Raw genomic sequence first — 16,881 nt, 5'->3', positions numbered from 1 at the left:
AAGTTGTTTGAAGGAAGCTGGGGGAATTTCAGGTGGTGTAATCACATTGTTAGACAGAATATCAGTGGAGCCATCGCCTGGAGTTTTCAGGGAAAATGGCTTTAATTTATTTCCCATTAAAGCTCTGGTCTAATTTTCTGGTAGAAAGGGGAACGTCACATGGTTTTTAAGACCTTCCAATGTATTGTTGAGTCTCGTCCATGTTAGTGGCGGGTTTATTAGAGCGCAACTCTCTCGCTTGTCACTAGGTATTGAGAGCAGGTGGCTTTTTCAGGTGGAAGATTCAACAAGGGATCCCAGGTGTTCCACAGAAAACTGAGTGGGCAGACATTATTTCAGTCATCGTCCCATCCAGCCATCTGGTTCGCTCACTTTTCCTTAACCAGGTTTTAGTGTTTAAATGGTCATCTTGATCGCCACCAAATCCAGTCTGGAAATGTATCTCTATGAAGAGGAAATTGTTTAACTCAATTGATTAAATATTGGCTTGGGTTTATTTGCACTGCATAATTTTTCCATGTTACTTCTCTTTTGCTCACTTTCTTTTAAAAAAGCTGATATTTCCTGATTTGTCAAAACACTGCCCAGTTTATGATTTAATTGTCTGTTATTACTATTATTATTATCATTATTATTATTAGAAGTAATAGTAGTGAGAGTACTAGTATTATTAGCAGTAGTGGTCCATAGCATAATTAGTGGTAGTATTTGCAGTAGAAGTAATAGTAGTAGTAAAATTTTAAGTAGCTGTAGTGATAGTACTAGAAGTAACAGTGGTAGCAGTAAAAGTATTACTACTGTAGAAGTAGAGGTGGTAGAAGTAGTACTTGTAGTAGTGGTATTAGCTGTAGTAGTAATAGTAGAAGTATTTTTAGTAGCTGTAATGATATTAAAAATAGTAGTAGTGATAGTACTAGAAGTAACAGTGGTAGCAGTAAAAGTATTACTACTCTAGTAGTAGAGGTGGTAGAAGTAGTACTTTAGTAGTAATATTAGAAGTATTTTTAGTAGCTGAAATGATATTAAAAATAGTAGTAGTAGTAGTAATGATAGTACAAGAAGTAACAGTGGTAGCAGTAAAAGCATTACTAGTAGTAGAGGTGGTAGAAGTAGTACTTGTAGTAGTACTGGCATTAACTATAGTACTAACATTAGTAGTTGTAGTGGTAGAAATAATACTATAATTAGAAGATGTATTAAGTAGTTTTTAGTAGTAATACTAGTAGTTGTAAAAGTATTAGTAGTTTGGGCGGTAGAGGAAGAAGAAATATTAGTATTAGTAGTAATAATAGCAGCGATAACATTAATAGAAGTACGAGTGAAAGTACTAGAAGTAACAGTAGTGGTGGTAGTAGCTGTAGGAGAGATAAAAGTAGCAGAAATAGTACTAGTATTAGTAGTTGCAGTAGTAGTGTTAATAATAATAGTATTAGTAGTAGTGGTGGTTTATAATTTACATGCAGATTTTGTCGATCCGGTCGAATTTCCGAGGTGGAGATGATCCGTCAATAGTCTTTTCTCACACTGATCTTGCAGAACCTCATGAAATTTTTATAACGATTATTACTTGCAGTTGAGACGCACACAGGAAAAAAATAAAAATAATCAATCATCCAGATGACATCCAAAACATTGTTTTCTGCTCAGAAACGATGCCAGGTTTTGTCTGGGAGGGTCTTAGGGGGAACGCCGAGCTCTGCGTCATCCAGGTTTGTATTTTAAATCGTTCCAAACAGCAGTTTTTTTCTACTCTAAAGAGCCTCAAAGGCATTTTGAGCAACTTGCAGGGTTGAAACGTGGTTTTTTTTTTTTTTTCCTTTTAAGGCCAAAACAAAAACAGACTGTTGCTATAGTTACATCCCCAATCACGGGAAATTGCCATCTGTGATGTATGGCAAAGAGCTTGAACACTCGAACACACCAAATTACATCTATGTTCTCTTTTTGGCAATATCAGGGCATAGATTCACTCCAACACACAAACAAAACATCCCCTTGTGTTACGTGATATCAGATTTGAAAATATTCACAGAAGAAGAAGAAAAAAATCCTCTCTGTGAATTATCGTGTGCAGAACTTTTAGAGCGATGGTGTTTTTCCAGTCGTGAGTCAGAGGAAGGAATTTCAGGGAGATTTCTCCTTACAGATGATGAATAGCTGTAGGAATTTACAGAGGCTTCATGCCAGGGATAAAGTCCTACACCGCCCCTGCTGCCATAATCCACCTCTACCTCCATATTTAGCCAGGCTGAGGCATTCCTAAGGACGGTGTGATGTTCCTCTGTGAAATTCCATATATATAAACAAAAGTTTTGAGACACCTGAGCATATGATTGTGCTTCATCCCATTCCACACTTAGTATCCATTTACTGTTATAATAAAACGCTTCATTCTTCTGGAAAGATTCCACTAGATTTTGTAGAGATTTGTGCTCATTCAGCTGATGTAGGTGAGGTGAGGAGGCCTGGGGTTCAGTCAGCATTCCAATCTATTCCAAACGTGTTCTATAGCAGGAGATCTTTCACTCCAGCTCATGTAAAAACATATCTTCATGGAGCTGGCTTTGTGCACAGAGAAACTTCAATACCACCACGTCTAAAGACGTCCTGAACAATTGTGTTCCTCCAAATTTGTGGTAACTGTTTTGGTGAAGAAACGCATATGGCTGGAAAAGTCAGACGTCCCAATACTTTTTCTACAGAGTGCATTTCAAAACAACAGACTATTCTGTTTCTATTGATGCCGTTTCCACACCTGCTGGCTCACAATCACGCGTTTCTTCACCAGACCATTCTTTCAGTCTTTTTCAACCCCATCTGGCTTTTCTTCCATGTCTTTTGTGAAGCTTCAATCTTTCATTCAAATGTCCATCTGCTCCTGTTGGCAGAAAGGACATTTTTGGGGTTGTGTGTGTGTGTGTGTGTGTGTGTGTGTGAATACACAGTCATTAATGCTTAGGGGACTCCTTGAAAGTTTGACAGGACAAATAAGTTTATACCTCAATATAAATCGAATATAAAACAATCCTAGATGTTGCATCTAACTAAAAAAGTGAAAAATAGAGAAATAAAATGAATTGAAATATGTAATTTATTTATTATTTTAAATATATTAAAGTATTTTAAAACATTTATTTATTTAAAAAAAAATTTTATGATTTTAAATTTTCATTGCCAATTCAACAAACATTCATATATGGATATAAACGATATATATATAAATTATTTTTATTTATTTGAATATTATAGATAGATAGATAGATAGATAGATAGATAGATAGATAGATAGATAGATAGATAGATAGATAGATAGATAGATAGATAGATAGATAGATGCACGTTTGGTGGTCTGTTTTGGTTGATTTGTTGTTGTTTGTTTGTTGTTTGGTTGATTTGTTGGACAAACAGAGCACTCAGACAGCATTTTGCACCACTTTGTGTGTGTGTGTGTGTGTGTCGGGGGGGGGGGGGGGGGGTGAATGGGTTTTACATCAGGGGGTCTTTTGAACCCCTCTTACTATATTTGTCTGTCATGCTAACCATTATTGAGGTGAGCCACCATTGAAGCAAAAACAAATCAATGCGATCCATGAACCAATCGATTCCTTGAAATTGATTATCATCTTCTTTTTCCTTTGTGTCCCTCATTACATTGTGAGTCCAGGAGCCTTTGATCAGGTTACATTAATTATTTTGTCCTTTGGTGTTCCAGGGGACCCATAAATTATCACTGAATTCAGTATTCAGTGGTAATGGGAGGTTTTGAGGGGCGAGACAATAGCAGGAAGGTTCTAACTGTACTCCAGGGTTGATGAATAGACTCCCATGTGGAATATTTCTGGAAATTCCACAGTCACTTGCGCATTTCTGAACATCCTATTTCACATTTAGTTCAAATTTACCACTCTAATAATCTCCAATCTTCTCATTCTTTTAAAAAAAAAAAAAAAGGAAGACCAGTATGTGGTGTGGTGGTTCTTCCCCAAAGGTTCTTGTTGTCGTTACCACAGGTTTTCATTTTCCATTCAACTAGTAGACCCAAACCTGTTCTAGCATGATGATGCACAAAGCCAACTTCATTAAGATATACTTTAAATTGATTGGAATAGAAGATCTCCTGCTATGGAGCGCTAAACCTTATTGAATGCCTTTGGTACCTGGCTTGAACACCACTGTGGCTGAATGAGCACCAAACTCCAAAATAATCTATTCTGGAACATCTTCCCAGAAGAGTGGAGGTTCTTATTACAGGATATGGAGAGTAGATGTGGAACTCGAACATAAAACTAGCTTCCAATCCATTCCGGTGTTTTCTATGGTTTCTTCTGGATTGACTGCAACCCTGATTGGAATAAAGTTCTGCCTAAAGATGAATGAATGCCCACGTTTTGGAAAGAAAGAAACACTTTATATATTTCAATAATTCTGCTATTTTGGTTGTAAAAAAAAAATTTCTCATTTTAAATTTCCCTCCTTTGCTAACCATGGAATATATTTCCAATGAAATTCCCAAAAAAAATCCCAAAAAAGCCCCTTGTTGCTAAAGATTACAAAAGAAGGTAATTTTCTTCATTGGTTTCTTTTCAAGCGCTCAGGTTCCCATAAAAAGGGTGCTGCAAATGATTGCTGGCAATCGGGGGCGCTCTTTCTGTGTGTGTATGTGTGTGTGTGTGTGTGTGTGTGTGTGTGTGTAAACAGGCAATTTACTGGAGTGAAAGGAAAAAAAAGGGGTTGGCTGTGTGTGTGTGGGTGTGTGTGCACGCACACACATTCGGGAAGCAAGCTGCTGCTCATTGCCTTCACATGGCATGAGGCGAGCAAAACAGGCTGCAGCACAGGAGCAATGCTGAGTGACTGAACCTTTTCAGACGAGACGGAATCGAAAGATCGAGTGATCCAGTGACCGTGGGATGCTGCGCTTTTCTCCGGACTTCCTTCTGACCTTGATATCTTTAAGGACTATTGCTTTAGATCCATGAAGGACAGTAACTCGAGCCTGATGTCTGGAATGGATGCCAGTCAGAGTGTGAAGTGTAAGATAGTAGTGATCGGGGACAGTCAGTGTGGCAAAACCGCACTGCTCCACGTCTTCGCCAAGGACTGCTTTCCTGAGGTAATCTCCTGAGCTTCTGCACGGTCTTCTGTGAATGATCTTCTGCATGTTGGCTCTGCGTTGTAGGGCTTTGTTTTTTTTTTAAAGTGTGGAGTGGAAGCAGTGGACACAAAGTTGTCCCACTTGTCCTAGGACACTCATAAATAAAATTAAAGACTTCCAAGGAGACATTTATGGGGTAAAGAGCATTATGTATAGCAGATACATGCTCCTCAACAACTACTAATAACATTCCGAATTACTAGGGTACAAAGGTTCCTAGTGGCCCCCCTTTAACCAAGAAATGTGTGGGATGTAACCTTCCGCACTTCTAGAAAAAAACAAAAAGGGGTCTGGTTCATTGCTTAATTTGGTACCTTAGTGAAAAAAACTCCTTTGAGTTCTCCACATTTCTAAATCCATTGTAATAGATTGATTGTTATATCTGCCAACTCTTACAAATCTCCTCGTCATTCCCATGTAGAACTACGTCCCGACCGTATTCGAGAACTACACGGCCAGTTTCGAGATCGATTCCCAAAGGATCGAGCTCAGTTTGTGGGACACGTCAGGTAAGTTTGCATGCTAACTACTCCAAGACGATAATCAAGGAAAAAATAAAACAAATGCATGAAACCTTGACTGGAGCGAGGTCTCACCGAAAGGCACATTCTCGAACACTTGCTGGCGTGATTAACGCCGTTTGCTCGCTAGGTGTGAAAATGCGAATGCTCCGGGGGCCCTTTCGAGGTGCTGAGCTAGCCTGGAGACCTGAACTCGTTTGAAAAGGCACGCAGGGGCGACGCTCTGTGGAATGCATGCGATGCAGGGTTGGGTGGTGTTCGTTCGTCAGGGCAGGAAGAATCTCCTTAAGAAACAGGAGAGGGAATCGTTCGCTTCTGCAGTATGTATACCAGAACAAGATGTAGTATGGAGGCATTTCGACAAGGAAAATTCACAGCTGAGGAGCTTCGTTTCAATCCAGAACATAAATCAAATGTTTCTGCATGGAAACTTTTGTGGATAAATCAGTCACAGCACGTTCTCGGAGTTTTGGTTTGACTCACGTATTTAGCTTCAGTTAATGACAAATGCATTCGAGCATGATGTCAGTCTGTGCATGCTCTGACTCTGCCAGCTGTCTACAAAAATCTTCTGCTCTGGTCTCGGAGGAGGGGCAATGAGATCTCTGACCCTGTTTCTTAGCTGATTTCAGAAACATTAAGATCAGTGGATCGCGGCTACGAACATGGAAAGTGTTTAAATGTACACGGTTTAAAAATGGCCAGCACTTGTTTTCTGTGACTGCAATGTTAATTCAGAAAAAAAAATGTTTTTTGTAAAATACATTAGAAATGGTTGAAAAGAGATCAATATTTAAGGAATATGTTGCTGGTGGCTGTTAAAGAGTTCTAAAATACAGCTGTCACCAGACCCTGAATGCACGGATGGAAATCCCAATGGACATGTATAAAAAATGGAGCCAATCACAACATTTTATAAATTATAAACTGGAGCAATTGGACCAAAAAATTAACCAATTATGCAACATCTTAGAGACCTGATATTTTTTTTTTTATAAAAAAATTATTAAAAATCACTGCCTATAGGAACATATATGTTTTCTCCTAAATGTAATGCATATATATATATATATATATATATATATATATATATATATATATATATATATATATATATATATATATATATATATGGATATACTGATCTTTTCACGTGTATGTAGATGTATGTGCAATCGTATATAAGTGTAATCACTTGTATAATGTCTGACGTACGTCTGATGGAAATACGGTTTCTATTTCTTTAATAAAAAGTGCATTCGAAGCCGTGCAGGATAAACAATTCAGGGTGCACATTCGCTTGGGTCAAATCACTAAACCTGTGCTTTGTTTCTACCATCTGCTTTTCTGGTAGAACAAATTTAATTAAAGTGTTAGAAGATAACCAGAGATCTGAATATGAATAGCAAAACACAGTGTAGCTACTGAATCTGAACAATTGCATGGCCTGTAGGTCAGAAGTAAAAACAACACCCGGAGTGATACAAGACGTTCTTATGGTCTCCAGGATTTTTTTCTAGTGTTCAACAAACAAACTGTCTAGTAATTGTTGCTTAGTGAAGTCGTGAATAGCGATGAAGGTCTAAAGCAATGGTTCCCAACCCTTTTTTCAGGAGAACCCTGAAACATTAAAGATTTTTAACACGTTCCAAAATAAGTTCGTGTTTTCCTTTTATCGCATTCTCCCTGGTGTTTTGCCAGAATTTCTCTTTGCTGCGTCTTTTTTTTTTTTTTTGTAGCTACGTCTGTACAGTATGTTTTCACTCTTGCGATACGCTGCAGAAGATTCTCGGCGTTAATGACATTTCTCTTTTTAATTCTTTCTCTTTTTAAATAGTCAAAATGTAATTTTTTATTGTGCTGCTATAAATTAAATAAATAAATACTTTTTTTTAAAAAGGAGTGCGCCTGGCGCCCACTAGAAAATCTTTAACGACCCCTACTGGTGGTCGTGACCCCCCGGGGTTGGGAACCAGTGGTCTAAAGAGTCATCATCAAATGGGAATGTCAGACAGCACATAAAGAATGATATAATATTCTTTAGTCTTTGGTATCGAATAATAATAAATAAATTGTATTTAAAGGTGCCTTACCAAACACTCAAGGACCTCGTATAATTGAGTGATAATCATAAAAATCAACACAACAAACAGCAGCTGCGTAACTTAAAATTAAACACAAAAGGCTAAACAAAAGTTTTAAGCCATGGTTTATAAGAAGTCTAACAGTCACTGTCTCATATAGCTTGTGGAAGTGAATTCCAAAGATGCCCCATAGTGACTAAATGAACAGAAGGTACAACAATGAAAACAGATGAAGATCTAAGAACATGCTTTGGGATGTAAATGAGTCATTCTTCATAATTCCACTACCTTGTGTCCTTTCTAAAATAAATAAACTTCGTTGGGGCAAGCAGAAGATGATTGAGGCTCTTGGTCACTGACCAGAAGATTGGGGGTTCAAGCCCTGGTACAGCCAAGCTGCCACTCTTGGGGTCCCTTTTAGCAAGGTCCTTAACCCTTATTCGAAGATGGATTTTCACAGGTGTTATAAAGTACATGTGACTAGTATAAAGCCCCTAATACATGGAAAAAGGACAAAAGGCTCTGGTTCCTTTAAACCATTCAAATTAGCTGGGTTTTTTTGTTTCTAAGTTTCCTTGTTGAACCTTTCTGAGCCCTCTTTAGTGTTCGACAAGAGAAAGTGCCCCATGTCCTGGTGTTAATAAGCCGGTATGTGGAGAAAGATTGGAAGCAGTAATTAAGATCCACCAATTTGAAAGTAGGTTGGAACAAAGGGCAAGCTGCTGGCTAATTTTAGCTCTGTTCACATCCTCACGGCGTTTTTCTTTTCACGGTTTGAAGCACTCTCTTGAGGGGTTTCCTATTGCGACGACATTCCTATTGCTTAACCCACTTCAGTGCAGGACTCTGGACTGCACCAAATGCCTCGAGTGGATATTGTTAGGAAAGCCGCAGTGAAAGATAACACTGGAATGGGGGGAGGGTGGTTGTAGAAGGAAAGGGGTCCAGGGATTCCTGTTTCGAAGAAGATAAATGTGATCTCAAATCACGGTGCGCCTTGAAGTGACCTCTGGAAAGCAACAAAGGGGATGTGTTCAGTGTTTGTACCCGAGACGTGAGGTGATTGTTTCAAGCAAAACCTAGTCATTCCAGGTTACAGAGGCTATCCAGATTCTATTGTTCCCAACTGATAAGGAAAACAGATCAGTTCTCGAGGTAGTTGTGGGTGGTCCAATGTTCACGCCGAGTTGTTCGCTCTGTTTACACACCAGAAGAAAGCAATAGCTGATGACCCTTTTGTTGGGGTTGTTCAAAGACCAGCTGACGTAACATTACAGGATTCAAAGAAAGGATACTCTTGGAAAAGTCAACTACATTTTGTCTCCACTTGGTGTGAAGACAAACATCTGCATTGTTGTTGATTGCATTGGCTTGCATTATGATGATATTGGTCGAACTATTGGTCATTGTTTTAGTTTATTTTCGTCATTCAGTCCATTTTTTGTCATTTAGCTCCATTCTTCTAAAAAGAGGTTCCACTGGATTTTATGGAGATTTGTGCTCATTCAGCCACGAGTGTCTTAGTAAAGTCAAGTATTGACGTGGGTGAGAGGAGGAGACGTGGAGATGAATCTCAATTCATACCATACGTGTTCAATAGGGTTGAGGTCGACACTCTATAGTAGAGCACAGAGGTATCGTCATGCTGGAGCAGGTTCGGGTTTCCTTCTTCAAATGAAGAGAAAATGTTATGCTCCCATATCCAAAAACGTCCTAAACATGGTGTGTCCCCAACTTTGTGGTACCAGTTGGGGAAAGAACCACATATATTTGGAAAAGAGTTCCAATATTCTTGCATTTGAAGTGTATTTTAGCCAGAACTTAGTAAATGCAAAGGTTTTTTTTTCCAGATACTTTTGTGTCTCAAATGCAAAGATCTTATGGGAGATGCCCTTATTTAATTTGATTTTACAATTACTTATACATTGAGCAGTTAGTTGAGGGTTAAGAGCCTTGCTCAAGGGCCCAGGAGTGGCAGCTTAAGGATTGGAACTAATAAGCGTTTAAATCAGAAGTCCAATATTTTAACCACTGCCCAGTATCTTGAAAGATTTACGATCCAGTGCAGCTCGAGTTGTTCTTCCAGAGCCACACACTGTTGTTTATTGCGTCTCGAGTGCAGACTTCATATATCTCGCCGTTCCTTTGTGCTCCTGACATTGATGATTAAACACCCAACACCTTCTCGCTCCCAAAGGAACATTTGTTTGAGAGATAGTTGCAGGCATAGAGGGAACAAAAATCCCTTCTGTGTGCTGTGTTTGGAGTCAACAAAGTCTCTTCCGTCTAAGAGGACCCAAAAAAAAAAAGATTCCTCAGATTCCTGGCTCTGGATCAGCATTCCTACTCTAAGAACTTGAGTTTCCAAACAAACTGAGTTTCTTGCCAGTCTCAATTGTGACCTAGAAAACCATGGAGTTCAGTCGCTTCCGAGAATTTGTGGACTGTTTCAGGACATCGGTGGTTGGAAGCCTGAAAACGTTATGGAAACGATATTTCCTTGTTTTGGACACTTTCTTCTCTCTATAGCTTCTCTCTCGAAAACACATTTATCATTACTTTTAAAAGGTTTAGGATGGAGAATAAAAGTCTGCAGTTTGAACATTCCATTCCACATTTAATCTCCATTCGCTGTTATAACCACCTCCATTATTCATAGATGATGTTCCACTAGATTTTGTGGAGATTTGTGGCGGTTCATTCAGCCATAAGGGTGTTGGCAAAGTCAGGAAGAGATGTAGGTGAATTGAGGAGGTCCAGGGTGTAGTCAGCGTTCCAGTTTATTTAATAGAGTTGAGTTTAAAGCTCTATAGCAGGAGATCTTCCACTCCAACCCTTGGTTTTCCCGTTATAACAAAAATTGCATAATTATTCATTTCCAAAAATTGGTTTAGGAGGAACCTAATTCCAATCAGGGTTTTGGTCAATCCAGAAGAAACCACAGAAAACACCGGACTGCATGGGAAGCTAGTTGATTTTATGGCACCATACACACACATTCATACACTTGTGTAGACCTCTGGTTATTTTATGTAGTCGGTCTGCATTATTATTATGAGATTCATATTGTTTTAATACCACGTGTCTCAACGTAGACTCGATGTGCTTTTTGAACGTCCCATTTCATATCTATTTTCCATTTCCTGTTATAAGAACTTCCACACTTCTGGGAGAGATGATGTTCCAGTAGGTTTTGTGGAGATTTGTGCTCAATCAGCCACAAGGGTTTGAAGAACCATATGGCTGGAAAAATCAGGTGCCTAAATACTGGTCATATCTTTGGTCATTTAATGTAGAAAGTTGGATTTCATCATTCTGGTTTTCTTTATTAAGTCGTTTTTTAAATATATATTATTTGTTGGAAAGGCAATGGGACTGTGGTGGCACATCACTCTCCAGAACTTGACTGGAATTTGCCAATAAGCTTTATAAATTGTTGCAAAAAATCCACGTCTGGACATCTTCACTGTTATGTGGTTAACCTCAATAACGTCAAATGGCTTTCCACAGAATAAAGACGTGGTGTTCACAGTGGTGTTTTTGACTTTTCTTCCAAAAAATACACTTGTATCCCTGATTGAACTGTGAGAAAGTCTTACTAGAACTAGGAAGATCATAATTCTATGGAAAACGTCCTCAACAAGGCGAAAGAAACTAGACCAAACTCACCTGTAGACCTTTGTACTGTACAGCCAATGATGAATTATTTTGTTTTTACAGGATCGCCGTACTACGACAACGTACGCCCGCTGTCCTACCCTGACTCGGACGCGGTCCTCATCTGTTTCGACATCAGCCGCCCAGAAACCCTGGATAGCGTTCTGAAGAAGGTCTGTACCGAACCCAGATGTTCTTTGATTTGTCCATTTGCTCTGTTGCTACAGAGCAGTAACTGATGTTGAAAGGTGTGTTCACACTGTCATCTGGATGGTTTTACCCGGTGGTCAAGTGGTTTATGGAGAGAGTCTAGACTTTAGAGGGTCACACAAAAGGTCATATGAGGTATAAAGGGAATGTGTGGGAGGTCTGGGCGCTTTGCTTTGATTCCTGCTCGCTCACATGAGGATAAGGAACGAGGGGTTAATGGGGAAGCGTTTGTATGTTTTTGTTTTGAGAGATATGTGGTCTTGGTAAGGTCGAGAGGCCTATGACCTATGACCTGGGTTATCCCTGAGATCATGGTGTGCTTCACAGTGTACCATGCAAAGTATATGCAAAGTAATGGCTATAACTGATAGTCCTTAATATTCCTTTTAAAATGAGCAATTTGCTACAGTTTATTAACAAATAATCAAAGATCCAAATCAACAATGTTATATGGAATAAACAGATAATTTAAAAAATAGATACCAATGCATATACAAAGACCATGTTTACGATCATATTGTATAGTCATCCTTAGTACCAGCCTGGTCAGTGTGTTGAGGGTTTTATTCAGGCTACTTTCTTATCCTGTATATATTGGGAAATTAAACCAAACTAACCATTTACATTCAACATTTGCTCTTATAATAAATGTTCATTCTTCTAAGAAAATGTTTCACTAGATTTTTGGAGTGTGCTTGTGCTTGAATTGGTGCTTATTCAGCCACAAAAGTCTGATATTTGTGTAAAACGAGGGGCGCATTCAGCCTTCTAATTGATTCCATTGGGGTTGAAGTCCATTCCAATTTACATAAAGCATATCTGAATCGAGCTGGGTGTGTGCAGCGCTCATGCTGGAACAGGTTCGAGTCTCCAAGTTCATGTGAAAGGAACATTTTATTCTACACAATCCAAACACAATTGTACGCCTTCAAGTTTGTGGTAACAGTTTGGAATGATTTCAAAGGAGTCAATTGCAGCATTTCGAGATGCCATGAGAGAAAATGGATCAACCTTCAGTTTGAATAAACTCTAAAACATAGTGTAGGAATCTGAGAAGAGTTTCTCCTACTAGCGTGAAGTATAAACATGTCTGCAATCGAATAAATCGAATTGACACAACATGACTTCAGACACCATGAGGCATAATTGTTGAATTTTTGCTTGCGTGGTCCAGGCATTGGAGTCTGGTAGCTCTGCCTATTTCCCTTTAACCGTCGTGTCCAGTGAAAATTTTCATCTTGTCAACACACTACTTATGCATCTATATTTCAAAATGGCTCAGAACAATGTGATCTGGGATGCAGTACAGGATTTTCACATGTTTTCCAGAAGTTTTATATTTGGGATCGAAATGAGAACATATGGGGGGTGGAAGCTTGGTGGTTAAAGCAGTTCAAATCCCAGCCACATCAAGCTGCCACTCCTGGGCCCCTGAGTAAGGCCCTCAAACCCCATAGTTGCTCAGTTGAATGAAATGAATGTAAGTTGCTCTGGATAAGGGCTCTATATAAATGCTATGATTTCTGTTTCTAGTGGAAGGGGGAGATCCAAGAATTTTGCCCCAATACCAAAATGCTGTTGGTGGGCTGCAAGTCGGACCTGCGCACAGATCTTAGCACCTTGGTGGAACTTTCAAATCACAGACAAACCCCAGTATCATATGATCAGGTGAGCGCACACACACACACACACACACACACTATACTCATGACCACCATCGTAACCTTCTATCATCACGCAGGGATCAAACATGGCCAAGCAGATCTCGGCTCCATACATCGAGTGCTCGGCGCTGCAGTCGGAGAACAGCGTGAGGGACATTTTTCACGTCGCCACGTTGGCCTGCGTCAACAAGAACAACAAGAACGTGAAACGCCAGAAGTCTTCCAGGGCCACCAAGAGGACCTCGCACATGCCCAGTAGACCTTATCTGGAGTCGGTACCCTCGGACATGCGTAAAGACAAAGCCAAGAGCTGCACAGTCATGTGAAGGTTCTGGAGAACACGAACGGGTGTGGAGGAAAAGGGAGAAAGAGACGGCCTGTTCAAACGAAGCAGCGAGGGATGCAGGACGATGTCTTTGCACTTTATGTCCTTCTGTTTGTGTGTGTGTGTGTGTGTGTGTGTCCATTCTGCCCAACCTGATGTAAGCTAACCAAAAACAAGAAACGTGGCAGATGATGGAAGGACATCCACGCTTATACAGAATTCAAGTTTCCCAGAGTGGAAAATGGAATCATTGACACTGCTAGGACATCAGTTTTCAGGTCTTTGGATGCTGATTGTGTGGTATCTTTTGTATTTTTCACACAAATGAAATGGAAAATGGTCAAAGGGAAGCCACGTCGATCCGGCTGTGGAATTCTTCCCCACTAAACACAAAAACAAGGCACTTCCCAGACAAACACTGTGGCTGTTTCTTTTTTTTCTCCCCCAATTATGTCTAACCCAGACAGGATTCCTGTAGGTTTGGAGATATCAGGAGCTTTCTATGAGTAGTATCTTTGTAGTGAAGCAAACCTCAGAACTAGTGCTTGTGTTTCTCTTCTTTCTTTTAAAAAAACAAAAAAAAAAGCAAAGCCAAAGAAGTGTCATTGTGTGTCATAGTGCCAGGAGTTTCCTGCTTAGACTGTTACGCTTTCTTTGTTCGGTCTTCAGCGTTTTCTGTTTTGTCGGTGGTAGTTCTTGGGCTTTTTTTGGCTTGAGTGGGAACCATTATGAGTACTGTGTCCAACTCCAGTGCCTCCCTGTGTTCGTGTGTGTGTGTCGGTGTACCCAAGCTTTTTCGCAGCCTGGGCTTTTTTTCAGTATTGCTTGAGACTCTTTAAAATACCTCTGCCTAATCCATCAGCATTTGGAATTTCCTGTAAGAGAATCATCTCGGCTATGCAATGTGCTGACTTCAGCCTGTTTGGGCAAAAAAAATAAAACAAAAAAAAGAAAAGGCTGGCTTTGGAGAAAACCTGTATATCCTCTTTGAAGAAACCTAGACTTGTCCTTATTTTTGATCTCTGTAGCATTGCATTGCTCACGCAGCCTCAAGCACCAGTAGATCCAAACTTGAACACAACCTGGTTATGGGATCCCAATCTACACCTTCCGGATTTCCTTCATTCGTGAAAATACTGGACGTTGGTACAATCAGTCCAGATCGATGCCGCATTTTTTTTTATTTTATATTCTGCTTGCAGGTCCATGCCATGAATTACAACATCCAGTGTTTAGCTGTGCGTGTTTATTATGAATTCTTTTGAAAATCCATTTGTATGTCTGTACCGTATGTTTCTGCAATATTTATTATTTTTCTCTTTTGTAATAAAATGCAGTGTACAGTGTGCATCGCTTTGTGCTTTTCGTTTCTTTCGTGAAGCAGTAATTCTAAAAGACTTTTCACACTTTCAAAATGAGATGAATTACTTCTAATATTCAGAATAATCTGCGATCTCCAGAGTACTGCACAAAAGCATATTCAGCGTTTGTTTGATATAAAGCACTTATTCCGCACATCTCACACGTCGCGGTTCCCACAATGAAACGCCATCCATCTTACGCATAAAGGGTATGAATATCTTCTCAAATATTCCAAATAATCCAAGCAGAAGTAAAGAAAAAAAAGGATATTTTTAATAGCGTGATTGACGACTCGAGAATCCGATTTAAATGAGGGTCATCAGACGTACGCGGCACGGCTTTTAAATCCACGCTGGAAATAAAACGCCCCTATTAACTCGGGCACGCTGGCCGATTTGCTGCGAACAGAGCGCTGCTGATGTTCGCGGTGGAAAGATTTCATGCCTGCCCGATGTTTGCATTGTGTGAGGAATGCACCACGGATCTGTGCGAGCTTTGAAGGATTACACTTGCAGCTGCTGAACGACTAGTCTCCGAACAAAATACTATCACATCGTATAGGAAGCGAAAATGTCTTTAGACCCGGATAGCCTTTTTTTGGTTGAGTAAATCAGACCCCGAATGGTCTATTGTTTGTCTGCGTGACGCTTAAACAAAATTAAATGCACACAATGCCGGGCTTATCTTCATTTTCACCCGTATTCTATATAATGGGCTTGCTTCGGTCCATTGAAGAAGAATGAAGCGCTCCGAGAGCCAAGCGTCTGACCTTATCTTTTGCACAATCACTCTCCCTTACTCCCCTACTTCCAGGCTTTTATAAACAAAGGCTCGCATGGTGCACGACGCCTCCTGTGGAATTCGAGCCATTATTCGGAAAACTTCCAGCCCCCACGAATCCACCACGGACACCCGTTCCATGTCTCTGTGATGGCCTTTCTGCAGTCTCACCATCCCCCCATCCGACTCCCCTCCGGCGTGGCAGGAGGCGAACCAGTGCCCAGAGACAATTTTGAGCATATGCTTATGTCTCGCATCGCAAAGCATCCGATTGGCTAATGGGAAAACCGTTTCCTCGTGCGTTCGCCATCAGACGCTTTGGAAACAAACAACCTTTTTTTGTTTTGGGAATCTGCGGATTCGGAGGCAAATTTGAATCGTAATTACATGCGATTTTAATCAGAGATCCAAAGCGATTTTTCAGCTAGTCCAAAAATTCTTCGTTCCAGCTAATCAGGCTCTTAATGTTCGGTTTCGAATACATTATAGGGACACCTGAGCGTAAGATTGCTATGCGTTTCTTTCCCCTCCCCCACATTCACTTCCGATTTGTTGTTACGAGAACCTCCACCCTTCTGGAGACCCCTCTCAGGCACAAGAGCACTTGCAAGGTCTGGTACCAGCACCGTTACTAGGCGTACGCAAACTACGCCAAGCGTGAACAGCTAGTGAGTCACTCGACCCATTTAAATGACTGACCTGCTGAAGTTGAATATACATTTTATATGTAAACATACATAAATTCAGGCAAGTTTGCAATTATTTTTTTTTTTTTATGTGTTTAACCTTTTTTTATGGGAGGTTGCGAATGATTTGTATGGTGTGTTTGTGGGGCATTGAGGGTGGAGCCATTGGGGCAACAATCGCCCAAAAACACTAGAAACAACAGGTATGTAGTTGGTGACAAAGATGATGTTTAAAAAGAACTTATCTGATTGTCAGGTCTTTATTGTATAACTTCAGTCCGTATAGTATCAGTATCGTATACAGGTAGTCACAGAGTTACGATGGTTCGACTTTTTGCCAATAGCAATACGACTAAATTGTACAATTAGTTAATATCTGAATGCAGACGTAGCAGCGTATATGCAGTACGACACATTGGGACAAATGCTTTACTCTC

General features: G+C 40.0%; 1 protein-coding gene and 1 long non-coding RNA gene across 2 annotated transcripts in view; one reads left to right on the top strand and one right to left on the bottom strand.

The window, feature by feature from the left end:
* Nucleotides 1–16,881, bottom strand: part of LOC310723852 — a 69,340-nt gene that overhangs the window by 20,202 nt on the left and 32,257 nt on the right. The gene's annotated exons all lie outside the window — the stretch shown is intronic.
* On the top strand, nucleotides 4,667–14,962 carry LOC310723244 (rho-related GTP-binding protein RhoE-like). Its single transcript, XM_083536024.1, has 5 exons — nucleotides 4,667–5,113; nucleotides 5,577–5,664; nucleotides 11,481–11,590; nucleotides 13,161–13,295; nucleotides 13,369–14,962. The coding sequence occupies exons 1-5, from the start codon at nucleotides 4,976–4,978 to the stop codon at nucleotides 13,615–13,617; spliced, it is 720 nt and encodes a 239-aa protein (XP_083392150.1). The 5' UTR covers nucleotides 4,667–4,975; the 3' UTR covers nucleotides 13,618–14,962.

Source organism: Silurus aristotelis, assembly GCF_946808225.1.
Source record: "Silurus aristotelis genome assembly, chromosome: 3".
NCBI classification, from domain to species: Eukaryota; Metazoa; Chordata; class Actinopteri; order Siluriformes; family Siluridae; genus Silurus; species Silurus aristotelis.
The sequence above is the reverse complement of the archived record's forward strand: the minus strand, read 5'-3'. Positions and strand labels throughout refer to the sequence as shown.